We start from the raw sequence: 15890 nt of genomic DNA on the forward strand, positions 1-15890 counted from the left end.
AGCTGGTTAGCACTGGCTAGGGTGACCCTTAGATATCCTTTTAATTTGGCTGCTATAGGCTTTAACATACTGGGGGTTGCTCCATGATGCACTGAACACTTCCCTTCAACAACACAGAAAATTAATGGCACTCAGCTACAAACTAAAAGACGTATACAGCACATGGTGCCACAGCTACTCAACTCTGGCAACCATATTTTCAGTATGTTGCCCTCTGGGTGGCACCTGAGTTCCACACAAGCTCACACTTCCAGAAAGTGCCATTAGAAAAGTCAACTCTTGTGCAATATTTTAACTGCACAATATCAGTCCTGTATATGCACTGTCGCATAGTCCCATCAAAATGTGCATAATGTGAGTGTATATGCAATATGATCAGATCTTAGATATGCATTTTATTTTTTCGGCTGCTTTACCATCACCTCTTGTTTTTTCATTGCTATTGTTGTCTTTGTGTTTTTAATGGCTTTTTTTTGTCTATTGGGACCACAAAAGCAATGTAATTTTATTGTACATTGTGCAATGACACTTAAAGGAATCGAATTGAACAACAAAAGATACCAATCAGCATGAAGTTATTCTGAAGTTAAAAATAGACATATTTTTTTTTACATTTAGTAAGACTTGATAAAGATTCATGACTTGTTTTTCATTTTCAGTTTTCTTGAAGTCCACCACATGCCACATTTACCAAATTGATAGAACAAATTAAAACAAAATAAAAAACAAGAAACTAGTGTACAAGCACAACCTGTGGCTGTATCCAACTGACCTGCCAGTAACAATGAACATTTTTAACTATTGTCTTACAAATTAACTTTATAAACCTGTTAACATGTTGATATCTTTACATCACAAACTCTCTTTTTACTTATTGTTCACAATAAAATCCTACTAAACCATTTATTTATACACTCAAAAAATTAGATCTTGGGAGAACTTGATGTCCCATTTTTTTTGTCAAGATTAAATTCTTACACATGCAGCATATCATAATATATCTTAGAAATTAGTTTTAACTGTAGAAGTTACATTATCATTAAAGTTTTGTTTATTTTTCAGTTCTGTGGTTAAAGTTTAGGTATGATACTGTCAAATTATAAACTGAAAATTATACATAATTTATCCTACTTTCAGTGAGATTTAAGTGATTTTTTGCGTAACTTTGAATATTGCCATTTCTGTCATTTAGTCCAATTTATGCACAACATCCTTAGAAGTTTTTTTAATTAACTCATTTAATTGGTAATTTATCTAACAAAATAAAATAGTTACGAGATATTAAGGCATATTTACTTAAAAAAAAAAAAAACTTTTTTTACCCTCCTGCTTTGCCGTACTCGCGCCGCCCATCAACGTCTTTCTGCACAAACACACGTGGATTTTACTGACGCCAGGCACAAACAACAATAACATGGCCAGTCATGGACTCTCTTACGACGGCTGCAATTTTTTCAGACAGCGGCTGGTTATGTCTACTCTCAGTGGAAAGCGCGTTAAAATACAAAACATTCGGTCTAAAGACGACGACCCAGGTCTCCGTGGTGAGTTACAGCTTCACTCTGCATGTGGCGTCGCAGTTAGCTCAGTGGCTAACGGGCTAGCTGTTACGCAGTTGGGAGTGAGTATAATCAGTGGGACTCAGAGGTGTGGAAATGATGATGGGGTAAAAGTGTTAATTGAGGGTAATATAACATTACCGTAGCATACTGATTTGTGTGTTTAGTAAACCTGTCAGAAGTTTCACATTACTTAAAGAGGTTTTTGTGCTTTATATTAATTTCAAGATCTTTGTTTTGGAATGTATCATGACATTTCCAAATCAGATAGAATAATTTAATCCAATTGTATTACTTAAGAAATTATGATAAAATTTAGAAAGTAAATCAACAAATAATTAGTTTGCTCAAAAGTTCTTCTTGACAGACATAATGTTATTTAAGAAAGATCTTGTCAGATTCAGCTGCTATAAGATGCTTGTATTGAGTAATTTTACTGAGTCTTCTATTTTTAATGAATTTTTAATAAATATTTTGGGTGTTTGTTTTCTCCAGATTTTGAGGCCAGCTTCATCAGACTACTTGACAAAGTGACCAATGGCTCCAGAATAGAGATTAACCAAACAGGTGATTTCTTAAATCAGGGTTCTGTAGTATTGGCTCTGGCAATATAGAAAAAGAGAGGAGAGGATAAAATTAATTTGACTTTCTTGGGAGGGCGGGGTTGCCGTTTGCACCCCTCTAAATAATGGTAGAGAAAACACTGATCAGTGTAGAGATAATATTGCCTCTTAACCATCTTTGCATAATTGTTTTCACTAGGTACTGTATTATTCTACCAGCCTGGCTTGTTGCAGGGAGGCTCCATAGAGCATGATTGTAACCCACAGCGCTCGATTGGATACTACCTGGAGGCTCTGCTGATGCTGGCTCCTTTCATGAAAACTTCTTTGAAGGCAACTCTAAGGGGAGTTACTAATGACCCCACTGACCCAACAGTAAGTTTATGAATAAGATCACATCCTGAATAATGGTCATTGTTGTTTGTCTTTGACTCGCTCTGCTTATGATTAAAAAGGATTAGACTAAACCAAACATCTCTAAATAAATGTGTTGAGTGTGAGTTGAGAGGTTACGTGAGGTTCCCAATTCATATGGATTCAGATTAATTTATTTGTCAGATGTAGGTTAACAAGCAGACAACAATGCAATCATTTCATTATTCACCTTGCCTAAAAAAAACAAAACAATAAAAAGCAAAAAAAGAAAGAAAAAAAGTATCAAAATATATGCAACATGGTAGCCAGAGCTATTTCTGGACACAGGAGAAGAGTTGGTTTCTTTCATGACAAAAGTTAGGGTCATAGTTATGTCTTTGTGACTATTCTGATGAGCATAAAAAGCTTCATCCCTTGCTTTCCTGTTTGTTTGCATGTTTTACACATTATAGCAAACTCATTTCTTACAGAGCAACAAATCGCTATGAACTTCTTTTGTTTCAAAATGTTAACTAGGGCCAGGTGATAAAACTATCTTAAAATTAAATTGTAATAAAATTGATGTTGATTTTGATGATAAGCATGAGACATTTCAGTTGCTCCATCTGCAGATTAATGCAGTGTTTATATTTTGTCGTAAATATCAAAATAGGAAACGCATGTAATTGCTTTAATCATCTGAAAGTTGCACTCCAGCAACTATGCAAGGCAAGAAAATGCAGTGCCAGCATTAAACAGAACAGCATCATCTCATCATTTGTGGCTTCCACTCCATATGAAAATCATTTATAATGAGGCAGAGAAACTACAACAGCAGCTTCATATTTTATAGCAAAAGACATGATGCCCCTAGCGGTTATTAGTATATTTTTTAATTTGACAGCATTTACCAACTCTATTGTGATCAAGGTAGAGATCAATTAATTAAGAAGATATCATTTATTGCAATATTGCCCAGCCTTAATGTCAACAGAGCAGACATAAGGAAGCAGTAAGAGGCATGCATCAGAAAAAGCGTTGCCATGGAAACTGTGAATATAGTCTCTGTTTGTTGCCATGATCAGAGTTGGTTTATTGTATAGACTTTTGTCTTGGTTCTATTTCTGCAAAATAGTGTCTGTTTTGAAGTCGGCAGACACAGGAGGTTGCGTCAGGATTTAATCCTGCTGTGTCTTGCAGGTTGACCAGCTGAAGTCCACAGCTCTGCCATTAATGAAGAAGTTTGGTATTGATGGAGAGGGCTTTGACCTCAAGGTGAGAATATCATGGTAATAAGATGTAATACTCTCGTTAGGAATGTGTCACATCTAGGACTGGCACATGTTGGTGTATATCTGTCTGACCCAGTGTCCCCTGCTGATACTCCCTTAGGTGGTGAAGAGAGGGATGGCGCCTGGTGGGGGAGGAGAGGTGGTCTTCTCATGCCCTGTCCGTAGGACCATCCGGCCAGTCCAGCTGACTGAACCAGGCAAGATCAAAAGGATCAGAGGAGTAGCGTATCCTTATAGTCACCTTATCATTCTTTTTTAATATTTTTATACATGATTTTTACTTGTCCTATAATGTTGTCAATGCTGACATTTTCCCACAACTTGCTTATCAGAATATTCCTGCTGTCACACACTAGACTCCTTATTTCACCTCAGAATTCAGAATGAATGAACACAATTCTGATGATGGAGAGAGATTGTTTCTTATAATATGATGCATTACAGCTGGTGGAGACATTCTTAATTTTATTATACAGTCCTTTATAAAAAGTCACCACCTGAATTTAACTGATAGGTAAGAGTATCCCATTTGATAATTAAAGCATTAATGTTTCAGCTGAAAATTTCTCTCACCACATTTATGGCCCATAAATGATCAGACCTGTGTTTCCAACATCTGCACAGCAGCAGTGATTTAGAGAAGATGTCCACTCGATTCCTTTAACTGTTTCACTCTCACTAGATATCTGAACCTGAGCTATCTTCATAGATGTGTGCATGACTGTCGGACTAGATTTTACAGCTGTTTCACTAGCAAACCTCATTAATACTGAAAAGTTATAGGAAATAAAGGCAAACGGTATCTAACTGAAGTAGATATTATCAACTAGATGTTATCAACATGTTTCACTCTTCAGCTTCAGACTGACACAAGACTGATAGATTAGCTTAGTACTTTAGCTAGTGCATCCAAAAACGGTACTTTTGGGTAAATATGTGCCAGTGTGAATCGTGAACAGCTAGTTTCCTACTTTTCGGATTGATAAACAAATGCAACAAGAGAGACAGTACTAGCCACAGAAAAGCTGATCAGCTGATTAGTGACAGTCCTCATGATTCACAACAGGAGGGGGAGGGGGTGAGGAGGCTGCCACGATGCTGTACAGCTACAGAGGCCATCAGAACAGTAATGTTTATACAAACTACGTCAAAAAAATTTAAAAAATTTTTTTAATGTTGGAAAAGTACGGATGTTGAACCCTCTCACCAGGAAAAGTGTGGGTGTTAAAACATCCTCACATCTTCATCCTATTTTTGACAGCCTTACCAAAAAGTAAACTTGTCCATCACAGCTTATTTTATTTATTAGTTAACTTTAGTAATTAAATTGCAAACTTCTTATTAAAGCCGGTCTTTGGAGGACCTTAACATTCAAAACTCAGATATTCTGTACGAGTCTCTCCTCAAATGGCCAACAGGATTGTGGAATCGACCAGGGGTGTCCTAAACCAGTTCCTCCCAGACATCTACATCTACACAGACCACATGAAAGGAGCCAACTCTGGCAAGTAGGTATCTCTGTATACATTTATAAGCTGCTAAATTGTAGGGATTATTGTATGTTTTGTTTGTCAACCATCAGCCACGGTTAAGACACCAGTTTGTTAACCGCAGGTCTCCGGGTTTTGGTCTGACGCTGGTAGCTGAAACATTGAATGGCTGCTTCCTCAGTGCAGAGATGTCCTCCACACCACAGGGGCAGGGAGACCCTGTGCTGCCCGAGGACCTTGGTAAAAACTGTGCCAAACTGCTTTTGGAAGAGGTATATCGGGTAAGCACCAGAAATACTTACACATACTGTGCCTACATATTGCACACACATCAACTCTGATATAAAAGTTGTGGTTTAAATTAGTTTTCAAAGGGAAAAAAAAATCTGTATTTCAGAGGTTTTAGACAGGGATGGGAATACATTTGATGGTGAACATGAATTTGAGTCAGAAGCTAGCTTTTATCCTGCAGCTAACACATGCCACTTCATTAAACAGTCCTGCCCTGTATGACGAGAGGGCAGTGGTGGAAGGAAATTAAACAGGTGTTTTTATTTCAGGAAAGACATTTATCCAGTTAAATGACTGGCATTAAAAAGATATGACCACTTAGCTGCAGAGGTTTTTTTTTTGGTGGTTGCATTGCACATTTTATGCTTTTTAATTTAGCTGTATTGTAGCACCATTGGTCTCATTCACTGATACATAAGCCTGTGAAACTTAAATGCTTTGCTAAGATATTGCCTTAGTTCCACCCTCTGTTGGTTATTTACTATGTTAGAAATCTGGTATTAAAAGCAAATGCATAAAAAACTGTTTACTACCTTTTCCAGGAGAGGGGAGAGAAAATAAAGTCTGAATTCTATGTGAATACCTGACATACATGACACAAACATTCATGAAGCTACACTAGCTGCCCTTGTTTACTCACATTCCCTTGTAATGACCCTTGTCTGCAAATCCACTGAGAAACTGTTTTTAGGTAGAACCACAATGCAGAGAACAGCTAGAGGCAACTTCAGTCTTGATCCAGTTTTAGTGAGAAGAATTTTGTAGCTGGCTTATAAATGCAACTCAGAAGAATTACTTCATATAATAAACATTTCAAGTTAAGGCTGAATCTATATGATATAAGGGGTGAGAAAACAGTCCTCAGACATTAAAACCAATTACTATTCTCATCCTTATTACACTACATATACCCCAAATAGTTAATGTGTGTGTGTGTATATATATATATATATATATATATATATATATATATATATATATATATATATATATATATATATATATATATATATATGTGTGTGTGTATATATATGCAGTTTTAAAATTACAGAGTAATGCAAATTTTTTAAGCATATTAGGGTTGCAATTAACTTTTTTGAATGGCTTTTGCAATTGGTACGTGATATTTCATCAGTTAGGTCCATGTTTTTGCCATAAATAATTTAAGTAGAGCACTATGAGAATGCTATGATCATGTCCAACATCATGGTTTAGGTGCAGTGGCAGGGACTATATTTGATCGGTTTGATTTCGCCAGCACACAAGAGCTTCGTCTGAGGAGCTGATAATCAGCTGAATAGTGTTTGTTCAGATTTGGTGAATTAGGAATTTTTGAGTGTAAATGTTTTTGCCCTCAGGGAGGGGAAAAAAAGACAAATCTCTAAATCCTATTTTATGTATTCGTGTTTTTACCTGTGTAGTGTGACCATAGTGAAATTAAACAAACTAACCTCACGTTGTCACACAGGTAAAATAAGCAACTTCAACAGAATTTGTACAATGAGATTCTGTGTCTTCAGTGTGTCTCCACATGGCTCTGCCTCACAGCCCTCTCTCATCGGAGCCATGTGAGTCCAGTTAGCTGGTCAGGGTAGTGCTGATTAACTCTGAAAGAGGAATATTGTTGATGCGTCTTCTTAACTCCAAGCAACAGAGTGCAGAGCCAACGTTTTCTTTCGCTGTTTGGAAGGTGGTGAGATCAGAAATGCTTTTTTGTTCGTTTCGTTTAGCTCTTATTTTTAAAAAGCAAAAACTTTTTTAAGTGCATTTGAATATCTGCTTATTTTAATTCGAATGAGATGCAGAAGAAATGGCTGCAAGACCTGAGAGGAGTGTAAGGGGATGTGTGACTCTTGTGTTTGAATGATTCATTCTTTTTCAAGCTGGAGAAATTTCTTGGATTCACATTTAAGGGCAAGTATGGCTGCTGTGTGTGTGTGGGACTGTTTGTTTTATGGTTAATCAGTACAGTCTTCTAGTAGTAAACCAAAGCTGCGCCATGGACATCTTGTTTTTGGAAGCAATGTCAGCGCTCGCTAGCTACTGATGTAAGTGGTGCACTTTTTTATTAGTTGTTGATGTGAATTATTACTGTGCTTTTAGATGCTATTTATTTTTCGTAACATCTTTAGATTTTCTTTAAAAATCAAAAGCTAAAAGGTGTACTCTGTAGAGGTTGCACAGCAGGTCCAGTTGATTATTTTTAACAAATAACAAAATCATGCTTTGGAAACAGGTTTTTGGCTTTAATCTTTTGCTGTATTAACCAATAAACCAGCGGTGGAATTCATTATTTTAATTTTTTCTAAATTACCGTTGACGTTCACCACTTCATTAATTTTGAGTGAAAGCTTTACAAGGTAATGTCATCTAAGACTGTAAATATTGGGAGTTCATGGTGCACATTGCCCTTTTTTTCTTGGTCTTCAAAAATAGATTGTTTTTCACAGAGGATTCAAGGGACTTTTCCAAGAGTACATGTGGGCTGCAAGTAGCCATGTGCCTCTTGGGACATCTTAACCGTCTCTTGATGGCAGGGTGTGATATAGAAGTCAGAAATGGCATTACAGGGTTATATCTCTTAGTTTGCACCACAGTTAAATGGATAAGCTAAGCCTGTGCAGGGGAAACTGAAGTAAACTGGTCTTTGATCCAAGCCAAAAAAGGTAAGTTTTATAAACACAATATGGTTTTAAAATTTTGTACCCGTGTTAAGTTTCCAGCTTTTAATGGGTGCAGTTTTTACTGTAGGCAAACAATTCATTCATGTAAAATACTGGTTTAATGTTTACATGAACGAATGCACAGAGAAAAGAAAAAGAACACGTGTCAAAATATGCAATAATTAGTTTAGTTTAATCATAAAATGTTTAAATTCCTAGTGTTGGGTTGAAATTGTATTTCTTCTTAGGGTTGGAAGTTGAGCCATTAGGTGAAGCTTATGAAGCTTAATGTTGAGTTTCATAGTTTTAGAGGGAATGCAGTTAACAAAATTAAAGCTTCATCAACAATACAAACAGTATTGCAATAGTTTCCACATGGATTCACTGATATGATTATGTAATTGAATCATAATTCTGCTGACAAGCTGTCAGGATGCCACAATAGTGCATGACTGGGCTATACAAGTACTTAGTGTGTCTGGATCCATCGCAAAAAAATTCTTTTTAGTTGTGGCACTACACAAGGTCTGTGTTGGAGATGTCTAGAGGTCTTTTCCAAAACTGTCCATGACTGTTTTCGTTTGTAATATACTCTTGGGTGTGTCGAGGCATGACTTTCTCTGCATAGCTTTAGTTGCGTAATCACAGTGGTATGTGTTTATTAGGATACAAAGAGTGAATCTTCTGGACTCTTAATGTCTTATTTGTAAAAGAAATGTGAAGTATCTGAGTGGTGGCTGGAGATTGAGAGAAAATCTAAAATGAAATAAAACATACTGGTGAAATAAGACTAACATGAATAGAAATGACAGGATGAATGAAAACTGAGTTTGTTAAAAAAAAAAAACGCCACTTAGATCTGCTGTTGTAGTTCTTCTTTCTTTTTTTTTTTGCAGAGGGGGGTGGTTGTGGATTTAAAATGTATAAATGTTAAATATTCTGTAATCCTGATTAATAAAACATTGTTAAATTAGCTGTGTAGGTATTGTAAAGCTTTGAGCGCCCCTCTATTTAATTTGGAACAGGACCAAGCACTATCAGTGCTCGACCTGAATTGGTCAAGTCTACAGTTGAGGGGTTCATGTCTTTATAAACATCTCCACCTCTGTGACGCACTTTGCTGTTGTTTTTGTAACTGGAAAACATGGCCCCTCTCCTTTGACTGTTATAGGGCGGCTGTGTGGATTCATCCAATCAGAGCCTGGCTCTGCTCTTGATGACCCTTGGCCAACAGGATGTGTCAAAGGTTCTGCTCGGACCACTTTCACCATACACGTAAGCCCCAGCCATTCAGCACCACTCACACACTGTCCTACTGAACTTTACCAGCTAGTCATTCATAAATAAGCACATTGATAAAAATTCTAAGACACTCAGTTGTGTTTAGTCATTCGGCTGGTTGATGCTGAGGCAGATGACAATATTTCAAAAGGTCTTCTTTCTAAAGCTTTTTTTTTTTAAGATTTTTTGGGGGGTTTTTGTTGATTATATTTGTCTTGTATGATTTTTTATTTTTTTTATTTTTTTTTTTTTTGGAAAATCACAGCTGTAGCTTGGAGTAAACAAGGTGCCGACAGGCTAGTGTTTTTATAAAGCCAAAATGCGATTGAGTTACTATGAAGCAGAAGTCATTTAAACAAAAGGAACATTAAAGTTTTTTTTTTAAAATCCAACAGATTGTAAATAAGTCTGACTTCTCTAGTCAAACTGGACCAGCTGGATGTTGATATGAACATCTACATTGTTGTTGGTCCACTCAAAGGGAAGTCAAGTCATTTCCATTTAGAGACATAATGCAAATATTCCTGACTTGCAAACTATCTATTTAAAAGGGAGGTGACGGCGTGATAAACATTATTCCAGACCATGTCCGGTCAACATGAATGGAGGAGTGAACTATGAACTGTCCATTTTCAGTTATCATGGTACCGGTGCTGTGTCCCTCTCAAGTACAGTACTATGATAACTGAAGATTGGCAGTGCCATCACAATACACTCTTCCTCATATTCAGGTAATGTTAAAGATTGAAGATCATCAGTGTTCTTATTTGGTTTAGAAATTTAAAGTGGAAAAAAATGTTCGGGGGCCTGTTTTCAAATGTTAGCATTAAGAACTGAATATAATGTGCATGATATGGAAGGACTAATGACAAAGCAACGTGGCTTGAAGCAGAAGCAGTTGAGATATAAATTACACCTCTTCTTTTGATGAGATCATATGTAAAATTAAATGTCTAAAAATTCTCTTTTCAGGATCGAGTTCCTTAGACACATCAGAGATTTCTTCCATGTTATGTTTAAGATCGAGGTTCAGAAGCCTTTAGAAGATGAGAGAAAAGGTGGAGACAAAGTTCTGATGACCTGTGTTGGAGTTGGATACAGCAACATAAATAAAACCCTTAAATAAAATATTTTTGTATAAATATTTGTTAAATCGTTTCTTCTTTCACACACAAATAAACTCATTTTTATTAAGTGTTATGACAGGAACACAAAAGAAATCCACCACCAGTCAAAAGTTTGGACACACTTTCCTGTTGGATTTAATGGGAAAGTTTGTCCAAAATTTTACTGGCTGTACTACTTTTAAAAAAAAAAAAAATTTCAAGGTATGCAGTTAATTAAATCTCATGTCCTTCATCATCATGAATGACAACTCTTAAAGCTGAATATTACAAATATTTTCTACATTATAAAGGACTCCTTTGGTTAGTGCCTTCCTTCATTGGACTACAAATGAACAAATCAGTGGTACAGCAAAGGTTGGCATCTGGTTATACTTCTTATGGAAAAAGCTGCACCTCAACACAGATCTGGTGGAGAGTTAGTCATCTTGGCCACACAGCCTCTTGATGGCGTCGCCGTAATTCCCCGACACCTCAGACTGCATTAATATGGTGGGGGGAAAAGGAAAAAAATAAGTTTAAACTTGACAGTTTGTATAATGTAATTGTCATTTAAGTCTACAGACTTGTGCACTGACCTCTAACTGGGAGTAAAGGGAGCATCCGTATAGTTTCTTGTATTCTGCTTTGATGTCCATCAAATCAATCTCGGAGCGACTGACAAGTATCCTGGTCAGTGTGGACTCTGTGGTGCCTACACCCTGGATGAAGTGCAATTACGAAATCAAGCAAACACATAAAAAAAATGTTCAGTGAATCAAACTAAAAAGAAGCCTGAAGGTTTAGAATTCAGTCATGTTACTGATGTGCTGTAAACCAAAGCGGCAACAATAAAATGTGGCTTAACATTCCTTTCCACGCCACTGGTGAACAGTACAATCTGCTGTGACACAATGCAACCAAACAATATGTGGATTTGTGGTTGGTAGCTGTGCTGGACATGTTTATGAGGAAAATACTTCTACCTTTATGCTCTCATGAAGCCTCTCGGCAAAGTATGCAGGAACGTTCTTCACACACATGACTAAATAGGGAAAAAAAAAAAGATTTATAATGCAGTACCAGTGATGATAACAAAACTAAAAGTGGACTAGTTTCCAACACAAGGGTCGACATGTATCATATTGATCTCTTACCAACAGTCACAAGCAGTTTCTCCAGGTTTCCAGACATCTCGCTCTCAATGCTCTGCTGCAGAGTCTTCTTGCTAATATTCTTGTACTCTACCAAAGCTGCCAAAACAAAACTGAAATTTGAGAACTTAAATATACAAATTAAACTGTATAATTGATAACATGACTATAAACTCTAAATACAGGACATTTGAAACATTTCAAATATACTTATGTTAGTAATTACCAGAAAAAAAACAAAAAAAAGTTCAACCCACTTTGCCGAAGCTGGGGAACACTCCTGTGGCACAGTATATCAATGAACTTCCCCTCATCAGTTCCCCACTTTTTCTCTCCTGCTTCATACAGCGTCTGTGTGGATTAAGAACGGATATCTAAAGTACCAGTTTTATGGCGTGGGACAAAAAGTTCAGAACAGTAATTTGTCATCTTAAAGGTGTGCACTGTGAGCAGGTTGAGACTGGTATGAGCCAGTGAGGTGAGACATGCCTAATGAGTGACATCACGCTAGAAATATAACAATAACCATTGATTAATTATGTATAAAGTCTCCACATTAGAAGCCTATCAGGTTTTGTGGTGGGAGTATTGTCACATATCAAATAACCAAACAAGAAAACAAGCAGATCATAAATAATCCAAATGTAAACCTTGGCATCTTCTTTAGCTTTGGCAGCATCTACATTGGTGCTCTCGTCTCTCTTTCCCTGTGACAACAGAGAAGAAAACAGCTTGTCAAGCAAAATACAAACATTTATTTAATACATTGACAATCTTACATTTTGATCTGCCTGTTGTAATCATTTTAGATAAATGTTGTAACTTAATAATAGAGACGGCAAAGCTCTGAGATTTTTCAGATATTGTGGAAAATATTTTTCCCCCCAGCATTCAACCCTCAAACAGTTAATTTGGTGTCATTTACACAACTTGATTTAACTCTTGAAAGTCTTTGATTTCCAGCAGATGTTTTAGATTACACACATGAAATTGTGTTTTCTGGGATTTTTCAGTATGTTCTGTGAATATGAGTAAATGAAGATGCATTATACTGCGATTCTGAGATATCTTAGGAATGTTCACCTCCTCCTGCCTAATATATTTACTGTTGCAGGTCTGATTCATGTTTGTCAGGAATGCTATCAGAGCACTGTTTGCTTCCTGTACCTCAGCCAAGATGAGCAGCGCTTTGCCGGAATCTCCAGATACCTCTGACTTCAGATCATCAGTCATCAATCTTCCTGTTTCTTAAGAAAAAGAAAAAAAACCCAACAAATGTCACAATACAGGATGGGCAGCTATTAACTTTTATTTCAGCCTTTTTTTTTTCCTCTTTCAGGTGCAGCTTCAGTTAGTAGCTCAGCTGTGAGCTGACTTTATGTTGATGTTACCTACCTTGCTGGTACACCTCAGACATGGCTTTGATCTGTCTGTTGGATCTTGAAGCAAAGATTTCTGTCAGTGTACTTTCTGTTGTCCCTGTCCCCTGTATGTGAAAGGTTGTATTCACAAGTGAATGATAATATTTTAGACTAAAATTTGCTTCCACAGATGTCAAATTTTAGTAAACACCTACTAAAAACTCCACTGAAGATAAAGCCCTGGGATAAAAGGCCAGTTAATATTCACACATAAGGAGCATGCCATGTGGATACCATCCAGCCATATCTCACCTTTATAGCTTTGATGACTTCATGGCAGTCATAGGCAGCAGGAGGTGTTACCAAAGCTACCAACAAGTCTTCAAAGTCTCCATGAGTGTCGCCTTCCAGGTCAGCTATTAATTTCTAACAGAGTAGCAAAACACATTCACTTTTTCAGCTTAGACAAGAACATATAATGTTTATAATAAATGTTTTCATATACCCTTCCTGTGGTTTTCTCATAAGCTCTGGCAATAAGTTGACGCTGAGCATTACTTCTTTGCGTTAACACCTCAATTAATGTCTTCTCGGTTGTACCTAACAAGACAAAACAAACACTGTAGTTAATGTATTCTTTGACAGAAGCTGTGTGATAGATGCTTGTCCCCTTTTTACATTTCCTTTAATTACCACATGTATTATAGTTTGTTTTTCCTGATATACGGCAGATAATGCAAAAATACATTTAAAAAAGAGAGAGAGGATGGAGATGTTTCATCATTAGCTTACCAAGACCCTCTATGGCCTTCCTTAGTGCAGAAACATCTTCTTCTGCTTTGAAATCTGCCTTATCCTTCACAGTTCCTCTTGTATTAGACTAGAATACCAAAATAAACCAGTGAACTCATTTTTTGCAAACAACAAACAAACAAAAAAAAAAAACTTGCGAAATTATGATCACAAACTTATAATCATCATCATCAAGCAGGTCCAACTTACTGTCACAGTCAGTGAGGAGGGGGCATCTAAAAGCGAGTTCAGGTCATCCTGCAATACATACCAACAAATATGCATTAAAGATATATTAAAGTAATATTTTGAGCCCAATGTATATTTTAAACTACATTTCTGAAAGACTGTAGAACAACTCACCCAAACAGACATTTTGATGGCTGTAAAGTTGAAAACTAAAAAGAGACAAAAGTATCAAATTTAAGTATGTTCTCTTTGTATTGTGGACTTCTTTCACATTCCGTTTGTCCTCTGTGTTTCAAATTGTCATCTTTATGAATTTCTTTTACACTTTCTTTTTTAATATAAATAAACAATGCATGTCCGGAAAATCTATCCCAATATTTTTTAATTTCCTTTAGTTGGGTGGAGACGTGTGCTCGAGTAAAGCTCCAGCAAAATCAAGTCTACAAGTCGACAGCAGCGGTCTGGAATGCAGTTTCCTGCTCAAAAAACATCACTAACAAAACACGGAGACTATGCAGGGAAACAGTGAAAGACGTACTTATAGAAAAGTGGTCAGAAAACCTTATTTTCACTCTTACCTGAATGAAAGGATAGGGCTGACGTTAGAGCAGGAATTTCACAGACAGGTTGGGCCGCCCTGCCACACCTTTCAGCGAAGTTAGGAAAGGAAACGCCTGTTTATTAGCTGAGTATGGCTGAATCATACACTCCTCCTAATTTGTACACAGCAGATCCGCTCCATTTACTGCCCGAGCGACCAAGCGGCGAGGCGTGTGTTTCTCTCTCTCTCTCTCTCTCTCTCTCTCTCCCACTATATTTAAAACGGGCGATCAGCGGGGGCATCAGTCGGATGATCCGCTCAAATCTAACGGCTTGTTCGGCGAGAAAGCCCCCTTCAACAAATCAGTAGGTTTGCAGATAACCTTAGAAACTTGATATAAAAACTACCTGTGGCCATAATCAAATAACTGCGCATTAAAATGGTTCCTCAAACAACTTCTGCTGATATGATTTTGTTCAGCTGCTCTAGGCAGTAAAGTTAAGTCCTAATCCAACTAATTTATACTGAATCTATGTCTTTCTTTGTTAAGAGACTAGCAATGGATAATGGATACACTTTGCAGACTACAGTCTGAAACAAATGCGTGCAAAATTATGACTTTATTGTTAACTTTTTTATTATTTTATTTTCAACTTCTCTCTGACTGATCAATACTTCCTTAGTTTTGGTAAAGCTTCTTTGCACTGGCAAATGCCTTCCCCTCCATTTAAGAGGCAATCTCCTCGTCATCCCTTCTCCTTGGGTCATTACCCGGCTGACAGAAAAGGAGCGGACCCAGTAACAGCTCTGCGAACTACCTAAGCATACGGAAACTACACATCTGTTACCTGACTTTGTGCTACAGCGGTGCTACTACAACTTCTGCAAAGAAACCTTCATCGTCCACTCATTTTAATAACCTCTAACCCATGAATCAATGTCAACAAAATGTGGGCTTGTCATGTTTGCTGTAAAAGCATCTTCATTCTTTCACTGAAATGGGCGTGGGAAAATTTAGCCAATTAAACACACTGAGACAACAGACCCAATAAAGCAAATAAGGCATCCCAAGAGCCATAAACTTATGGCATGAAAGTGCGCCATTAACAAGAAGAAAGTCTGTTGAGAAACTCCTAAAACCAGCGAATGGCGGAACAATATCGACATCTTGTGGTTAAATGTGGGCATGACACGTATCAGAAGCAGTAATTTATACGGCTTTGTTCTTGTTTAATTTTTTCTTTAAAAATGTTTAAT

The 15890-nt window shown here is 37.0% G+C and overlaps 2 protein-coding genes across 2 annotated transcripts; one reads left to right on the forward strand and one right to left on the reverse strand.

Annotated features, from left to right (window-relative positions):
* The first annotated feature begins 1349 nt into the window (after window positions 1–1349).
* Window positions 1350–10635, forward strand: rcl1 (RNA terminal phosphate cyclase-like 1). Its single transcript, XM_041970915.1, has 9 exons — window positions 1350–1544; window positions 2055–2126; window positions 2322–2497; window positions 3677–3751; window positions 3869–3993; window positions 5151–5276; window positions 5383–5539; window positions 9384–9487; window positions 10466–10635. Exons 1-9 carry the CDS (start codon window positions 1415–1417, stop codon window positions 10617–10619), a joined length of 1119 nt encoding a protein of 372 aa, XP_041826849.1. The 5' UTR covers window positions 1350–1414; the 3' UTR covers window positions 10620–10635.
* anxa3b (annexin A3b) lies at window positions 7971–14796 on the reverse strand. The gene is made up of 15 exons (XM_041970933.1): window positions 14671–14796; window positions 14267–14301; window positions 14114–14161; window positions 13904–13991; window positions 13617–13711; window positions 13424–13537; window positions 13146–13236; window positions 12918–12997; window positions 12401–12457; window positions 12008–12101; window positions 11754–11849; window positions 11583–11641; window positions 11196–11318; window positions 10410–11096; window positions 7971–10375 (listed from the first exon to the last, which is right to left on the reverse strand). The coding sequence occupies exons 2-14, from the start codon at window positions 14276–14278 to the stop codon at window positions 11037–11039; spliced, it is 1017 nt and encodes a 338-aa protein (XP_041826867.1). The 5' UTR covers window positions 14279–14301; window positions 14671–14796; the 3' UTR covers window positions 7971–10375; window positions 10410–11036.
* Window positions 14797–15890: the final 1094 nt, after the last annotated feature.

Source organism: Melanotaenia boesemani, chromosome 19, assembly GCF_017639745.1.
Source record: "Melanotaenia boesemani isolate fMelBoe1 chromosome 19, fMelBoe1.pri, whole genome shotgun sequence".
Lineage (NCBI taxonomy): Eukaryota > Metazoa > Chordata > Actinopteri > Atheriniformes > Melanotaeniidae > Melanotaenia > Melanotaenia boesemani.